The 18,414-nt window shown below is 36.8% G+C and overlaps 1 protein-coding gene across 1 annotated transcript in view; it reads left to right on the top strand.

The window, feature by feature from the left end:
• The window catches only part of LOC137439786 (actin remodeling regulator NHS), a 201,113-nt gene that overhangs the window by 154,691 nt on the left and 28,008 nt on the right, over nucleotides 1-18,414 (top strand). The window contains 2 exon segments of the mRNA XM_078767979.1: nucleotides 17,469-17,479; nucleotides 17,481-17,669. Coding sequence (XP_078624105.1) covers nucleotides 17,469-17,479; nucleotides 17,481-17,669 — 200 coding nt within the window.

Below are 18,414 nucleotides of genomic sequence, written 5' to 3'. Positions count from 1 at the left end.
AAAATCTACAATTACACCACTTCCACTAATTTGTTTCTCCAACTCCTTGTTATGTCTTTCCAATTCTTTTTGAGCTTTTAGTTGTGCCTTCCTTTCGTTAGCAGTTTTTACCGCTGCTGAAATACCACCAGTCAATGCTCCCGCCGCACTTAAACCAGCAAATAAAGGAATTAGAAACGGGAGAAATCCTCCTCTTGACTCGTCTATTGAATATTTCTTTAACATAGGTTTCGTCATTTTAATTTTAAGTGATCCAACATCATTTAGTGTTTTTACTTGTGTGTGTGTGAGTAAAACATCAATTCTTACAGCTCCTTTTCTTTGAATTGTATTAACATTAATAATACAAGGCTTTTGATTTTGAATACAAGATGTTAATTTATTAAGATTGATTTGATTAACATATACCCCAACCATTTATTTATGAGAAAAAACCTATGTGATATTAATCATAACACCATTATCTGTATTAATCTGTAATTCTGTTTCCTCCAAAAGCAAACAATATGCATTAACCTCTTCACTCTCCCCTCTTTCAATGTATAGAGAAGTATCCACTCGATTAGACTTTATAGTTTCCTTTTGAGAACTCAGGTCAATTGCGTAGATTGTATAAAGTTTTTGAAACGCAACCATATCCAAAATAGGATCATTATTACCATTACTTTCACACACCTTTTGGTAGGACTTGTAGGCTTCCGCATAATCATTTTTTTCCCAATCAATTTCCAATCTATCTCGCGGATAAAATGTGCCATCAAGAGAAACCCGAAGTTGTTTCACCTTTGCATTATCACTCAGGGCATTATTCTTATTAGTACCGTCCTCTCCATCTGGTTTTTTAAAAATGAGCCAGAGGTATCGTGGCTTTCCTTGAAGAACACCTAAATTCCAAGTGTAGGTAGTGTGTTCCAGTTTAACGTGTTGACATCTTCTTTTAAGGTATGATACATTTAGCGGTTTCTTTGAGTTAAGTCTTCTATTTAACATCTCTTCCGTTTTAAGATTAGGAGTATATTCACTGATATACCAACACAAATCATTAATAACAAATTTATTATTTTCTCCAAAAGCATTTTCATCCCCAAAAAGCAATCTATTTACATTATCATTCCTTTGTAGTTGAAATCTAATTTTAAGCCCATACAAAACTTTATCATAATCACAAAATCCAAATATACCTTTCAGAGGTACTGCTACGGTAAAACTATTCTCAGCTTTTGCGTCATCATTATACATTGACTTCCTTTGACTATAACCAGGGTCTGCGTTTGTACCCGTTGACATATCAGGAATAAAACCCTCAACAGCTCCCTTACCCATTCTATCACTAAACGAATATAGTGTAAATTTCATCATTTCAGATGTAGCAGAGACATAATCAACCGCTTCAACCTCTTGTGTTCCAATATACAGGCGGACACTGTCAAACATTTTCCAGAAGAAATCATTTACGAGTGTAGCATTAGTATTATTCGCAGCCTTAGTGAATTTAAATTTACACAGCAAGAAACTATCAGCTATATTCAAGTAAGTTTGTTGATTATTTATTTCAAAACTTTTTGTTCCGTTTGAATTCCAGTCTGTTCCTGTTATAGCATTTACCTTAAAATAGTCTTCCTTTTTAGTGGAGTTTGAAATGATAATCGTATCATCCAAATCATAGATACTATCAATCGCTTCCATACTTGTATTTATATAGCATTAAAATTGTTGAAACCCTGACCCAAGTATTTTAATGATTTTTTGTCGTTCTTGTGAAGATAGTTGAGTTTTACCTTTTTTTATTTCTTTGATTGCTTGTAATTTATGAGACTCCTTTTGAGCATCTTTTATACTCTTTATAGCACCCGCAACGGAGCCCACGGCAGAAGCAGTTGAACCAATTAGGTCTTTATGTTTAAGGATGGTTGAACCAATACCCATTAGAGTATCAATTATCCCATCTCCTTTATTTCGAAATTGATGACCTACACCTCGTTGTCTCTTAGGTTTATAGTATCCTCTACCCACATACCTTGTATAGTCTGGTGAAAGGAACATGCCCTCCCCTGTAATTATTTTATATTTTCCCAACTCGTGTTTTCTCACAATAACCATTATTTATTTATTGAAAAACTTCACGTAGGTGAATTCTGATGGATATAATTTCATCATTAAAGGATATCATACGATTATCTTGGTCGGTTATCCTAAAATTTACTCTGTATATGGTTTTTCCTGACACAGGTAAATAGACAAGATTTTTTGGTTCCATATTAAATTTATAACCAATCGGGGTTGAGTATGCACTGAATGAAAATATTGTATTTGTTCTTATTCCATCGTTATAAGCACCATCAATCAAATCACAATGAATTAATACTGAATTTATACCGGAGGATATTTGGATAACATTATCACTGTAAAACGTCCCGTTATTTTCAATCTTTTTTGAAGAGAAACCCAATAGCTCTCTAAACGAATTTTCAATCGTGAAATCAACTTTATAATTATTTTTAAGTTTAATAGTTGATTTTGAAGTGTGTTTTTGAATATCTATTACAATATTTTTTGGTTCATCACCTTTTTCTTTCATAAGGCGAGAGACTTCTGAAGATATTTGAGAAATCTCGTAAGCTCCAGGTGAAACGGTTATAGTTTTATATCCACTTCCTGGATTATAACTAAACTTGTTGTTTTTCTCTGTGATATTAAAAAGGGTATTGTAAGTTTCCATTGACAACAAAGATGCCTCATATGAGGTAAGGGGGTCAAGTTGTAGTGGGTAAGGGAATGAAGCTGTGTAATCGCTCGTTGTGAAATTAAAACTAAGAATTGTGCTTCTCATCTTATTTAATATCTAATAAAATATCTTTGTATTGACATTTATTAATTATTTTCATGTTCATCAACTGATCTAAAATGGCTGAGGATTCATTAAAACAATTGTTGTTTCCAGCCTTCTTACTACCTAACAACAATAATAGCCTATTAACTAATTGTGATGGGTCATTTGGAAGAAAACTAACACCCGAACCAAGCTTACTTAAAGCATCAATAATATGTTTCTCCTTCTCATTCTTCTTACTTTTACCAGCAACAGAAACTCCATAATCAAGTGCATTTAGCAACTCAATATATACCCTATCTTCCTCTCTTTCCATATCAAGTGGTTCCTCAAAATATTTTGAACCGCTGAATCCGGGGTTTGTTAGAAGAAACATTAATCTTGGAGTTAATTTAACATTTGGTTGAGTAGAACTCAAGAACATCAATTCATCATTAAATATCAATACCTTTTCTTCCACAAGATGAAACACTGCTGGTTCTTCTGTTGGAATGAGACCTGCTCTGGTTTTTGAACCCGCCGAATATTCATTGTTTTGAAGAGCTTCCACAACATAATTAGGGGGTTGATTTACCTCCTCAAGTTTCCGAAATAATCCCTCGTCATCATATTCTAATTCACCAAGTTCTTGTTTTGTTATCTGACTAAAATCTTTGAGCATTTGAAGTTTTTTCGGAGTAAATTCTACCGTGGGAACTGTAGGGTGTTGAGTTTTCAAAAGTGGTTTAAAGAATTTCTCTTGTTTTCTTTCAAAGGCTTCTTCACCAGTTAGTTTCTGTCTCCGTTTCTTCTTTATCTCTTCCTGTTGTTTAACAACTTTTGAAACTAATTGTTGATGTTCCTTAAACTTTCTTTCTCTTTCTTCAGTATTCATTTTCTGTATTTATTTATTGAAAAATATCATTTAGTATCTCATCTTGTTTCACAACAATATATTTATATTTTCCAATCGTGTGTTTCATATAATTTTCAAATTCTTTTTTACTACATAACGTAGAGCAATTATCTCTCCAAAAATTATTTACATCTATTGAATTTAACTTAAATAAAATAAAAGTATTGGCATTGTTTCTTATTGAGCGTCGAGGGAGTTGAAAATATGATTGACTAAGATATATACAATTACAAGAAGAATGTCTCCCTCTTGTATAGTAGCTATCCATTACTGTTTGGTTTCTCTCATTAACACAATCATCAAAGATGACAAGGTTCTTTTTTGATTTATCTAAATCTTGAGGTGAAGGTATATCATCCGTATTATCACTGAGAATACAAGTTATGGGTTTCGATTTTGATTTCTGTGTATCACAAAATAATTGTATTATATCATCAATATTATAATCATTTAGTTTGTTTTGAAGTTTAAATAAACCGATAATGTCTTCCTTTTTAAGACCCGCATTAAAACCCTGTGAGAGTAGTTGATACTCGGGTTGAAAACTTGACTTTGTAAAAATTATTAAATTATCATAATCTAAAAAATTAGAACCAAGGAGCATCTTTAAAAGTAAACAGGTTTTTCCACATCCGCTTGAACCAACTATTAGACATCTCAATGAATTTGGAATGTTTTTATGGTTATTAAATTTTATCTTATTTTCCCAAACGGGTAAAAAATCATTCATTTATATATTTGGAAAACAAGTTATCCAACTTTTTTTGAGCTATTTGAGAAACTCTATATTTTATCCTGAGTTCGGGTTTAATTTCAAAATAATCCATTATTTTATTTATATAGTATCTTGTATTAACATTTCCATTAAAATTATTTTGAATAATAAATATCATTAAACCCTTATACATTTCCTCAATACAATTAGTCTCTTCCCTTGAAAGAAATGGTGTATTATCATCACAATACTTAACATTCATCTCTCTTATTAATCTTGTAAAGTAATTCATTTTTGGTTCTAATTTAAAAGAGTTATATATTTTTTTATATTTCTTATTATCATTAATTAAAATTAAATCACAGAAAATACATTGTTTATATGAATCCTCATCATTAAGCCCCACTCTATCACAAGCCGGACAATTCTCTAATTTATCATATGGAGAGTCTGGAAATTCTAAATATCCTTCAGAACTTATCATATTTATGTGGTAAATTTTTACTTAAACTAAACGCAAGTTTATTCATTAATAAATACAATGTTTCAAAGCACAAAAGACAAATTTCAATCAATCTCTACTTCGGTGGAAGATATAGAAAAATATGTCAAAGATGTTAAATTGAACAAAGATAAATATGGAAATTTTTGGGTAAAACCAGTTATGGAAAATAACATGAGCCCCTCTATTTCATTTAAAGGAAGAGCTCTAACTATACCTGGAAAGACATCCATTAAAGTAAATCTAACAAAAGTTTCTCCTCTACTCCTGGCAATTTATTCAAAGCTTGAAAAAGTGATTGACCACGATACTTTGAAAAAGAATGATAAGACCATTAATAATTCTAGAGGAGACATTTGTATTTTCTTTAATAATCCAAAGGGTGTAGATCTAAGTAAAATGAATGATGTTAATATTTCTGGTGAAATGTCATTTCGTTCTATGATAGTTAGAGATTATTTAAAGATAACTTTTGATATAAAAATTGTAGAGATTGAATCTGTTAATGAAAGAAAGTATATAGATATTGATGGGAATATTTTTCTTGCTAATTAAATATGAGTCAATACAGCAGTGAAGATTTTACTATTTCATTGAACTCAGACGATAGTGATGATAGTATTTCATTGAACTTGGACGATGGTGATGATAGTATTTCATTGAACACAGATGATAGTTATGATACTAATAGTTTGTGCTCAAATGATAGTTATGAGAGTAGCTTTATTGATGACTCTGAGTATGATTCTGAGTATTCATGTGATAGTTATGACTTAGATGATTCTGAGTGAAAAAGTGTTTTAGTTTAAGCACAGCGATATATATAAAACGGAGCTGTAAAGCTCAAAAGTGTTTTATTTTAAGCACAGTGATATATATAAAACACCACGTTTTCTCACGCTATAAATATGGTTTATTGTGATACTTGCGAGAAGGAAGTAAAATATTATAAACAACATATTCTCACCGCAAAACATACATACAACATTTTAAACAAACTTTCCCCTCTTCCACCTGAAACAAAACACTGTTCTACATGTAATAAAAATATCCTCAAGAAAGGCTTCAAAATACATCTTAAAACAAATCTACATTTATCAAATTTTATCACAACTAAAAACTCTGATGGAGCATTCAAAGGACATATTAAAATAAGAGTCTTTAACTTCAAACCTCCTGAACCAGAGTCTATAGTTGATGCTGTAGAAATAGTTAAACCTGCTGTTCAAACGTTGATTGAAAAAACACTAAAGGAAATGAAACCACTTAAATTTTATATGGGAGTAAAATTAGAAATGACAAAGGATGAAGGAGTTATAGATGCACCATACATGAGAACTGAGCCACACTTTATATCTTCATATCAAGATTTTAAAACATCAGGAGTCTATGATGAACTTATTAAACAAGAGCAAGATGTGGATAATTCAATCGTAGGAAGTGGATTCAATATAGGAAAAATTATTTACATAGACATTCATATTCTTAAATCAGATCCTCTAAAAGCTTCTTCTTACATTGATTTACCCAGTGTTATCAAAAATAGAAAAGCAGTTATCAATATCAAAAATAAAGACAATAAATGTTTTCTCTGGTCTATTTTAGCACACTTACATCCTCCACATTTTCATGATGAAAGAGTATCTCATTATAAAAAATATGAGAATACATTAAATACGAAAGATCTAAAGTTTCCGATGACTTTAAATGATATTCCTAAATTTGAAAAGATGAATAATTTATCAGTTAATGTTTATGGTCTAACAGAAACAAACAACATTCAGGTTTTAAAGCTTTCTGACAATTGTAAACAAACTCATATTAATCTTCTATATTTTAATTCAGACGAAAATTCACATTATACATACATCAAAGATATTGCTAAATTAATAAAACCACAAGTCTGTAAGAGAACAAATAAAATATATATTTGTTTGCGTTGTCTTAACTTCTTCAATTCACAAGAAAGATTAGATAAACATTCAAATTATTGTGGCGAACATAAATCAACGGTAATCAATATGCCTAAAGAAGGCTCAAAGATCACATTCAAAGATGAAAATAAAAAGATCAAACATCCATTTGTTATATATGCTGATTTTGAAAGTATTTTAGAAAAAATTGATACTGCTTCTCAAGATCCAAAAGAATCATACACAAATAAATATCAAAAACATACTCCTTGTGGTTTTTGTTATTATATCAAATCATCCGTTGGTGATAAATATAACAAGTTAGAGATGTATAGAGGCTCAAATACCCCAGAGGAGTTTGTGAAACGACTAGAAAAAGACTGTGTTCGATTAACCAAGATAATGAGAGAAACCAATAAACCAATGTCCTTAACAAGTAAAGAAAAAAGGGAATTTATAAAAAACAATGTCTGTCATATTTGTGAGGAGAAAATTGGTAAAGGTCTAAAGGTTAGAGACCATTGTCATCTCACTGGTAAATATAGAGGTCCGGCTCATCAAAGTTGTAATATTAATTATCAACTCCCCTCTTTCATTCCTGTCTTTCTTCATAACAACGCTCATTATGATACACATCTATTTATCAAGGAACTCTCAAAGACTTCTGGAAGTATCTCAGCAATTCCAAACACGGATCAGAAATACATTTCATTCACAAAAACAATTCACACATCTCCTATTACTCATATCAGATTTCTTGATACATTTAAATTCATGGCAAGTCCATTGGTTAACTTGGTTCAAAATCTAAAAGAGTTTCCATGTCTTTCAGAGTATTTTTTAGATAAAGATTTTCTAACACAAAAGGGAATTTACCCCTATGACTATATGGACTCATTTGAGAGATTCAATGAAACACAACTTCCTTCAAAAGAAAATTTCTATAACAAATTAAATAATAGTCATATATCTGATAAAGATTATGTACACGCACAAAATGTTTGGGAAAAATATAACATCAAGAATCTTGGCGAGTATCACGATTTGTATCTCAAAACTGATGTGCTTTTATTGGCCGATGTATTTGAAGCCTTTAGATCTGTTTGTCGCACTGGATATGGATTGGATCCTGCTCACTACTACACAGCACCTGGATTGGCCTGGAGTGCGATGTTGAAAATGACAAAACAAGATTTGGATTTGATAACCGATGTTGATATGCTTTTGATGATTGAAAAGGCAAAAAGAGGTGGAATTTCACAAGTCTGCTCGAGTAGATACGCAAAAGCAAATAACAAATATCTTCCAAATTATGATCCAACGAAAGAGAGTTCTTACTTGATGTACTATGACGCGAACAACCTGTATGGCTGGGCAATGTCTCAGGCTCTTCCTTATGGAAAACTTAGATGGGTAAAGGAAAAAGACTACAAAAACGTTTTACAAGATGTATGTATCTCTACACAAAAAGAATTGGATGAAGAAAAAGTTGGTTATTATTTTGAAATTGATTTAAAATATCCAGAGGAACTCCATAACCTACACAAAGATCTCCCATTTGCTTGTGAGAAAGCAAGTCCAAAGAAAGAATGGTTGAGTGATTATCAACGATCGTTTGATATAGGTGAATCAACAGAAAAATTACTTACTACATTATATAACAAGAAAAATTATGTTCTACACCAAAGAAATTTGCGACAATATTTATCAAAAGGTCTAAGAGTAGAGAAGATCCATAGGGTTCTAAAGTTCAATCAAAGTCATTGGTTAAAGGGGTACATTGATTTTAATACACAAAGAAGAACAGAGTCAAAAACAGATTTTGAGAAAGACTTTTATAAATTGATGAATAATGCGGTCTTTGGTAAGACTATGGAGAATGTGAGGAAAAGACAAAATATCAGACTATCAACATCTTGGGAACAAGCATCAAAATTAATTAATAGACCGAGTTTTACTCGAGCTGAGGTCTTTACTGAGAACTTTTGTGCGATCCATTTGATTAAAGAGAGTATTGAAATGAACAAACCTATTTATATTGGAACAACAATTCTTGATTTATCAAAGTCATTAATGTATGATTACTTTTATAATAACTTGAGGAAGAAATATCAAAATGATGTTAATCTACTTTATATGGATACAGATAGTTTTATTTTGAAAATTAATACCAACGATGTTTATTCAGACATGAAAAGAGACATTAATATCTATGACACGAGTAATTACAGTCCAGAGAGTGAGTTGTTCTCTTCTAAAAATAAAAAGGTGATTGGAAAGTTCAAGGATGAATTAGGAGGAAATGTTATGAGTGAATTTGTGGGATTGAGGTCAAAGGCTTATGCTTATAAATACATTGTGAATAACGTTGAAAAGACTGATAAGAAGTTAAAAGGTGTAAAGAAAAATGTTATTAAAGAAACAATAAACTTTAAGGATTATTATAACTGTTTAACAACAAAGAAAGAAGAGTTTAGAAAGATTAATGGAATAAGAAGTTATAAACATCAATTATATTCAGAAGAGATAAATAAGAAAGCATTGGGGGCTTTTGATGATAAGAGGTTTATTTTAGAAAATGGAATTGATAGTCTCCCTTATGGTTATATAAGTATATAAGTGATAAGATATATATATAAGTGATAAGATATATATAAGTGATAAGATATATATAAGTGATAAGTTAAAAAGGGGGGGGGGTTGGGGATTTTAACGGGCTACCGCCGCCTTTTTTACTATTATATAAATGATAGAACCAAGTATCAACCAGACTAAAGAGTGGAGGTGTAATCAACCTTGGTATATAAATGGAAAACATAATGAATGTGAAAAATATCAAATAGGTATAATTGAAAAGGCAACTGGTAAAAAAGTTCACAAAACAAATAAGAGAATTAATTTAAATACCGGTGAATTGGGTAAAAAAGATGGAAATATTTTTGAGTGGACGGAAAACTTTGATGGTTGTCAGGAAAATATATACTTTAATTTAAAAATGGTATGTGGCACTGGAGGCGCTCAAGCAAGAACATTGAGGGAGGTTTACCATTTTATCTTAGCTCAGTTAAAATATCTTAATAAAGAACCAAACTCAAACATATTTTTTGTTAATATATTAGATGGTGAAGAGAGTTGTAGGAGAATTAAATTATTTCCCACGCATAAACAAATATTTGTAGGGTCGTTGTTTGAGTGGGTTATATTCACCAGATGATATTAAGAGTAAAAGGTTAAAAGGTCCATGAGGTCAGAAGGATCACAGGTGTTTAAGTGGTCTAATGAATAAGGATAACATGTCAAAAGGTTAGAAGGTTCGTAAAGAACAGGGTGAGAGAAATATAGGTGTTTAGGGGCAATGAGGGAGGGAAAGAATTAATATGGAAGTGAATGGGTCAATGTTTGAGTGGGTCAAAGATTAATCTGCCAGATGATATGTAGAAGAAGGATGATAGGTCTATAAGAGAAAACAAATATTTGTAGTGTTTGAGTGGTCTAATGAACAACATTAAGGATAGGTACTACAGACAAAAGGTTCATAAAGATGAGGGTGGGAGAAATAGAGGTGTTTATGATTTTTGAAAAAGACAAGGGGGTAAATGACATTAGATAGGGATTTCCCATGTTAAACGGAGGTGTCCCAGAAGCAACATTATTACACTACTTACCTCTACTACTTGGTAAAGTTTTATGACGATCGGTTTGGAATTGTGTGACCTGTAGGTGAGTGACAAACAAACAAACAGACAGACAGGGGATGAAAACACAACCTCCATCCATGAAAATAAAACGAAAAAAAGGTAACAAGAAAAAAAGCATTCTGCATTCTGCACTGCACATTCTGCACATTATTCTGCACTTCCTGTTCAGGCTGGAGTTCCCCAAGGCAGTGTTCTGGGCCCCGTGCTTTTTCTGGTCTTCATCAATGATCTCTCTGACTCTCTCGAAAATCCTCTCTATCTCTTTGCTGATGACTCCACTCTCTGCCGCTCCATTCCTCTTCCCTCAGATCGGCAGTCTGCTGCCTCCTCACTCTCTGAAGACCTGGACAAAATCACAGACTGGTCAAACAAGTGGAACATGTCTTTCAATCCTGACAAATCTCACACTCTTACTATGTCTCTCCGAAAAGATCGACTGGACAACCCTCCCATCTACTTTCTCAACAATCCTCTCCAAGAAGTTCTGTCGCTCAAGATTTTGGGTCTCACTATCTGCCATGATCTTTCTTGGGAAAACCACATTTCCAAGCTGGCCTCCAAAGCCAGTCGCCGACTGGGCATCCTCCGTCGTGCGAAGTCCTTCCTCGGCACACCTGAGCTCCTCACCACATACAAGGCTTTCATCCGCAGCTCAATGGAATACTGTTCTCCCCTATGGGCCGGTGCTCCTGCCTCACACCTAGCTCGGCTTCACGCTGTTGAAACCAAAGCTTTCAGAATTATTGGAATCTCCCGCGATGAAGCTATCTCTGAGGGCCTTTCACTCACTCACCGCAGGCAGGTAGGTGGTCTTTCTGTCTTCTACCGACTCCTCTCCGGCCTTGCACCCCCAGCTCTCTCTGTGCTCTGTCCCCCAAATATTCCTACAGGTCGCACAAGATCTGCCAGCAACCCTCTGATGGTTAAACTGCCGAAATCTCGGCTCTCTGCTCACCTTCACTCTTTCATTCCTCTTTTCTCCCGCCTCTGGAACAAACTCCCTCACTCCCTTCAATCCCACTCCTCCCTCCAGGTCTTTAAAACAGCTGTTCACCACCATCTCTTATCTTCCCCCATCCAAAACCTTGATCTTTTCTACCCCCGCTAATTCACCCCAGATCCACCTTGTTTGAAATTCCAACTTCTTTCCTGGAAGTCCTGGCAGTGTCCATATGTTTTATACCTCTCCCACCGCGCCTTCCCATGCCCCCCCCCCCCCCCAAAGCCCTCACCCTCTCTCAGATCTCTCGATGTCTCCATGTCTCTCGGGCCCTGCTCTCAAATGTTGTGTTTGTGTCCTTACCCCTCTCTCCCCATCTTGTCTACCGCTCCCGATGTTATATGTTTTATGTGTCGGTTTGTCTTTCTGTGTGATTAATGTTCGCTCTTTCACGAGCCTCGATCTTGTATACAAAAAAAAAAAAAAAAAAGAAACAATTGTATTAACCTGATAGGTTCATGTTAACTCCAGAGTAAACTAACAACGTTAACCTCATCACTCAACCTCTCCCAAATCCGAAGTTAGCTCAACTACAAACATAAGTTAGCTCAACCGTCGCCGAAGCTTATATGTACCTATCTACCGTTTCTGCTGCCACTACCTTCCAAGAAGACCATTCCATGTATTAACTCCTCTCTGAGTGAGGACCCCTCCCTGCCTTAATTGTCTTAACTCACCTCTTCTTCGCTCTCAGGCTATGGCTCCTGGTCCTATCACTGTATATTCTACTGAATAATTATTCTGCACTTATTTTGTCTATAATACCTTACTGAAATTGAATGGCCTTACTCTACTATCCCAAACGGCGAACTCTAACTCTTAAAAGAATCCTTGCACACACTATGTTATTGTCACTTGATCCTAAATGCTCCTCTACCTCCACCTCCTCCACCATTTTGGGATTGTTACTTAAAAGGAGGTCTAACACTGCACTCCCCCTTATGGGTTTATCTATAAATTGGGTTAAAAATCAATCCTGGACTAGATCAAGGTATTATTTTATTTATTAGCCCTACCCCTGCACAGTAAGAGACAGGGTTTCGTAATCACTTCTGTGTGTGTGTGTCTGTCTGTCTGTCTGTCCGTCCAGGCCATAACTTTTTTTTTTAACAATTGAGCTTTTATCATCAAATTTTCACCAACGCTTTATTATGATAATACAGAGAAGACAAATTAATAATTTTGTCAAAAGGTCAAAGGTCAGCATCACATAAAATCATCAATTTTCATCCAACAATTTACCTGAAATTTCATTTTACCTGAAATTTCAATTTACCATTTGAGTTTTGTCATCAAATTTTCAACAAAGCTTTATTATGACAATATCCAAATAAGTCAAATCAATAATTTGGTCGAAACGTCAAAGGTCAACGTCTAAAATCGTCAATTTTCATCCGATTGACCTGAAATTTTAATAATTTACATATTGGGTCACTGAATTGGTTCACCAATCAAAAGCTAGAAGCTGATTGTTTTTTTAAGATGGAAAGGTCAAAGGTCAAGGTTGCATAAAATCACCAATTTTCACCCGATTGACTGGAAATTTAAAGAATTTGCATAATGGGTCACTGAAATGGTTCACTAATCAAAAGGTAGGCGTGGATTGTTTTGTTTTTTAGATGAAAATGTCAAAGGTCAAGGTTGCATAAAATTACCAATTTTCACCCGATTGACCTGAAATTTAAAGAATTTGCATAATGGGTCACTGAATTGGTTCACTAATCAAAAGGTAGGCGTGGATTGTTTTTTTTTTTAGATGAAAATGTCAAAGGTCAAGGTTGCATAAAATTACCAATTTTCACCCGATTGACCTGAAATTTAAAGAATTTGTATAATGGGTCACTGAATTGGTTCACTAATTAAAATTATCAATTTTCATTTTGTATTTTTTTAACTGCTTTCATTATTTTCAGCATACGGAAGAAGAAGACTTCTGATTATAAATGGACATGCATGGGCTTTGCATTTTCAGATGCTTTCTAGTTACCATTCCATCATATCAGTCCCTTAAACCACCTCTTTTTCGAACATACTCCAAACCTGCCATGTTCCTTCTGTTGGGCACAATATGGCTGCGTTTTGTATCTATTTTCCTGTTGTTACTTTGGATTTTTATCTCGTCAGTGCTATGTTCAACAGCCTTATCTCTGCACATCTGAGCAGGCCTCCTCACTCAGTATGCTTGAACAGCCCCTTCCTCCTTATTGGCACTGACCACTGAACAGATGGGGAAGCAATGAAAGAGAACGAAAAAGGGCTTAATGAAGGAACTTCTTTGGGGGTCTTGGCAACTAATCCAGCGCTATAGTACCTGAAAGTACGCTGCATTCTTAATACCACTTCATACCTTTCTGGAGCACGAATTGTTGTTTGAGTATTAGCTCAGCTTTACTCAACTCAGTGTCATTTTCTCCCATAATCTACGCTGTGGAGCATGGAGTGCATTGGCACAATGCAGCGAAAGTCGCCGGAGGTTTGGGGCTTTACGAGTCCTCGTCGGCCTCGCATTCCACAAGCGGAATAAGGAAATAAACAGGCATTCCAAAACCCAAACTGCAAGCAGCTTTAAATGCCCCAGGAATTCCGCGCTGACGGAGCTGCCGTTCCCGCTCACAAGTTACGCGCATGCATTCCTGTACGTGCAGGGAATTCCATGGCATGAATGTACAGACATTTTATCTGGGGTGGTTGTGGAAGGGGAGGGTTAATCTGCCTGCAGTAGAAAAGAGAAATGAGCAGTTTCCACAAAGGCCTTTTGTAGATCGAGAGATCCGTCCAAGCCAGCACCACGGACCACCAAGCAAAAGGGGATTGAGCGATGGTCATGAGACTGCAAAAGCTTGTATTCAATCTTGAGGAAACTGTTTTGGACTTGAGCTCCATCAAGCAAGACAAAAATGTGTCGAGACAACTGTCACGCTGTTCCGGTCAATAAGGTTCAACGCAGAGGGCCCAGTGAACCACGGTGATGTTATCGGAAGGTAAAATACGGATTTGCCCGCCAAAATAATGAGTAAGAGGAGAAAAGAGTCTTAAGGAGAGTAAAGGAAGCGGTGAACTGAATCCTCAACTGATACTAAAGACGAGGGGTGAAATGCTCAAATTGTGCCTGTGTTACACCAACACCAGACGAGATAAATCCGTCAAATCTTCGTTACACCAACTCGGTAACCCTAACCCTAACCCTAACCCTAACCCTAGCCCACTCACAGCACTTCATTGATGCAAACTTCCTTCCTGTTGTCACAGCAGTGACTTCAGAAACTAACTCGAATGTTCAAGGTCATCAAAGTCCGAAGCAGAGCCTTTAAGATCGGGAGGAGATGAACATCAGGCTTTGAAATATCTTTCGAAACGACACCACGGAAATCCTATCGTTGTTTGTGTTCTGGCAAGCCATCCATGATTTTGTTCCAACTCCATGTTCCTGATGTGATATTTGAGGAGAGTGGGGGGCATGAGTTAAGGATGTTGTTGGGAGATGGAGGAGTTGTTAAGAAACAGAAAATTGAGAAGACGAAGTGAACAGAATGAAATGGAGATAGTATAGGATAAAAAGACAATTCTAGATCATGGGAAAGGATCATAAAAATAGCTGGAGAGGAGAAAAAGGATGTGGGGATAACATCAATTCTTCTATTTTTGTGTACTTGAGAGGTAGATCCTTTTTGTTCTAGTTTATTTTAGTTCCTGCTACAATCCAAAAACTTTAAAATTTCAAGAAAGGTCTGTTAAGGTTAATATATGTTTGCTATTGTGAATACTGTATAAGAATTATTCTGGTAAACGCAATGCACACCTCCATCAGTCAGGAAGTCGAAGCGCTCCCCGTAAGCAGCGCTAGTCATTTCCATCTGCTCCGAAATCCTCCTCGGGTGGCATTAAAGCAAGAAAAGTGTTGGAAAGAAAATTAATCAGGGAGCAGACAGACGATCTTTTGTCCTGTATTGGGGAGTTAGACGTTAGTGCTGGAAGTGGGAATGGGAGGGAGAATATATGATAGGTGGGGGTCGGTTGTGGGGGTTAGGGGAGCATTGGGTGGGGGTGTATTGGGGGAAAGAAGTTTGAATGCAGAGGGGGAAGTTGATGGAGGGAGCACATGTCTCTGAGAACATTTCAAAACTGAGAAATTGCCTTTTCCTTGGGCCTGCTGGTGGGAGGCAGAGGTGTGGTCTGAGCATTGGGCTAGTGAAGGCCGAAAACAAACGATGGGAATATGTAGCTATATGGCTTTGGTTTGTTTGAAAGGAATGGAGAGAGCAGGCAGAGTTGAAGTAGGAGTGCTCATATCAGACACCGGAGAAGTTACTGGGAATTGCTCTCGTCTTGCAGATTACTTTCATTATGGAGACTTTTGTCCAGGTTGTGTAGGTTCCCATCCTTTTGAAATCCAGAGATGCAGCAGGAAGTGTTTTTTGTGGGTCACGTGCTTTAGCATTCGTTTTCATTGCTCTGCAGATGCTGTTCAACATTTCTAGTTTACGACGTGGATAACGTACAACCTACAGACCTGGTCCGATGCCCTTCGGGAGCGCACCTGACTTTGTAATGGAGATGTATTGAGTGCTGCGGTCTTGCTTTGACGAAAAGGGAGACGAGCTGCCTTTGCGAACGCAAGGCCTCCACCCTCAGAAGCTTTTCTCAAAGTATAGCTGCCGGCGACTGGAAGTTGATAGTATGTGTTGCCTTGGTCTTAACAGAAACAGATGGTGGCTGTTCCTCTGGGCAGAGGTTTGTCTGTGGAACACCAGCTGCGTCCGACACCGGGGAAGGTTTCACAGACGGGCAGTAGTGGAGTGAAGGACGAAGCCGTTAGATAAATGTAGGCCAATAATTTAGTGCAAAACAAGTACATACTTCCAAGTTAGACATTTGTGATTTCCTTGGCTTTGCCTTGTACCCATCCACTACCCTTCCAAGTTAGACATTTGTGGCTTCCTTCGCTTTCCCTTGTACCCATCCACGACCCTTCCAAGTTAGACATTTGTGGTTTCCTTGGCTTTGCCTTGTACCCATCCACTACCCTTCCAAGTTAGACATTTGTGGCTTCCTTCGCTTTGCCTTGTACCCATCCACTACCCTTCCAAGTTAGACATTTGTGGCTTCCTTCGCTTTACCTTGTACCCATCCACTACCCTTCCAAGTTAGACATTTGTGGCTTCCTTCGCTTTCCCTTGTACCCATCCACGACCCTTCCAAGTTCGACATTTGTGGTTTCCTTGGCTTTGCCTTGTTCCCATCCACGACCCTTCCAAGTTAGACATTTGTGGCTTCCTTCGCTTTGCCTTGTACCCATCCACTACCCTTCCAAGTTAGACATTTGTGGCTTCCTTCGCTTTACCTTGTACCCATCCACTACCCTTCCAAGTTAGACATTTGTGGCTTCCTTCGCTTTGCCTTGTACCCATCCACTACCCTTCCAAGTTAGACATTTGTGGCTTCCTTCGCTTTGCCTTGTACCCATCCACTACCCTTCCAAGTTAGACATTTGTGGCTTCCTTCGCTTTACCTTGTACCCATCCACTACCCTTCCAAGTTAGACATTTGTGGCTTCCTTCGCTTTGCCTTGTACCCATCCACTACCCTTCCAAGTTAGACATTTGAAGCTTCCTTGGCTTTGCCTTGTTCCCATCCACTACCCTTCCAAGTTAGACATTTGTGGTTTCCTTCGCTTTGCCTTGTACCCATCCACGACCCTTCCAAGTTCGACATTTGTGGCTTCCTTCGCTTTCCCTTGTACCCATCCACTACCCTTCCAAGTTAGACATTTGAAGCTTCCTTGGCTTTGCCTTGTTCCCATCCACTACCCTTGCATTGGACGAAGTCTTTGACAGCCATCACCAATGGTTCTTCAGGTCCTTTCACCCCGCCTCACATGCCTTCTGTTTCGCGTTCTCTCCCTCTCGTGTTTGCAGTCCGCATCCGGGGCCGGAAGAAAGGGAGCGGGCAAGACGATCGAGGACAGGCCGGCGCGGTAACGCCCCCGTGCACTACGTGCCAAGCTCCCTGGATCGGCAGACAAACTGGAGGGATGTTTTGCCCCTGCCCACACCTCAGCAGCGCATGCACGAGATCGCTGGGAGCATCTTCTCCGCCGTTGTTCCATCAACGTCTCGGTAAGGACCTTATGTCTCTTCCTCTCTCATCCAACTCCATCCTTTGTGCTCGCTTGGAGTGAGACCTGCGCGAGGGAAGCGCTTGTGTCCCCTCCTGCAGGTCCAACTAATTTGTTGAATTGTGGGTAATGTGTAATTTGATTGCAAGTCTGTGTCATCATGGATGATTCTTCGTATAGAAATAAGCAAATATCATTATAAATTAATACTGTATGCAATTTCATATTCATGTACGTGATTAATGTACGTTTTTATTTCTCACTGACATTTTTCAAAATCGATACTTCTCTAAACCTTTATTGGGCTGTATGACTGTTGGTTGACAGGTGTTCTGAAAACCCTTTTTTCAACATTAAATTGATGGGGCCAGCTGTTTGTGGGTGTTAATGCTCTGCTAAAGCCACTAACAAAGCCCACCCCACCCCCACACTCCCTCCAACCCCACCAACAATCCCTAACTTTCTCACCCAAACCTTATATGAACTTGTTACATATACGTGGGCCGTTCAATTTTTTCATCAACTCACGGTAATCAAATTAATGACAACATTCTTTTATTTCTTGGCACATGAGTGTTTGTATAACTATTTATAAAAGATGATCCTTCTAATTATGTGCACCTTGCCTATTGAAAAATCAACAACGTTCACTTGTGTGTCGGAGACTACAATTGCAGGTGTTGGATTGCGATTCATATGCATCGTGTGGTGGACAACACTTGATATACACACACACACACCTCCCC

Source organism: Myxine glutinosa, chromosome 14, assembly GCF_964187855.1.
Source record: "Myxine glutinosa chromosome 14, kmMyxGlut1.1, whole genome shotgun sequence".
NCBI classification, from domain to species: Eukaryota; Metazoa; Chordata; class Myxini; order Myxiniformes; family Myxinidae; genus Myxine; species Myxine glutinosa.
Note: the sequence above shows the minus strand (reverse complement) of the source record. Positions and strands in the feature narration are given on the sequence as shown.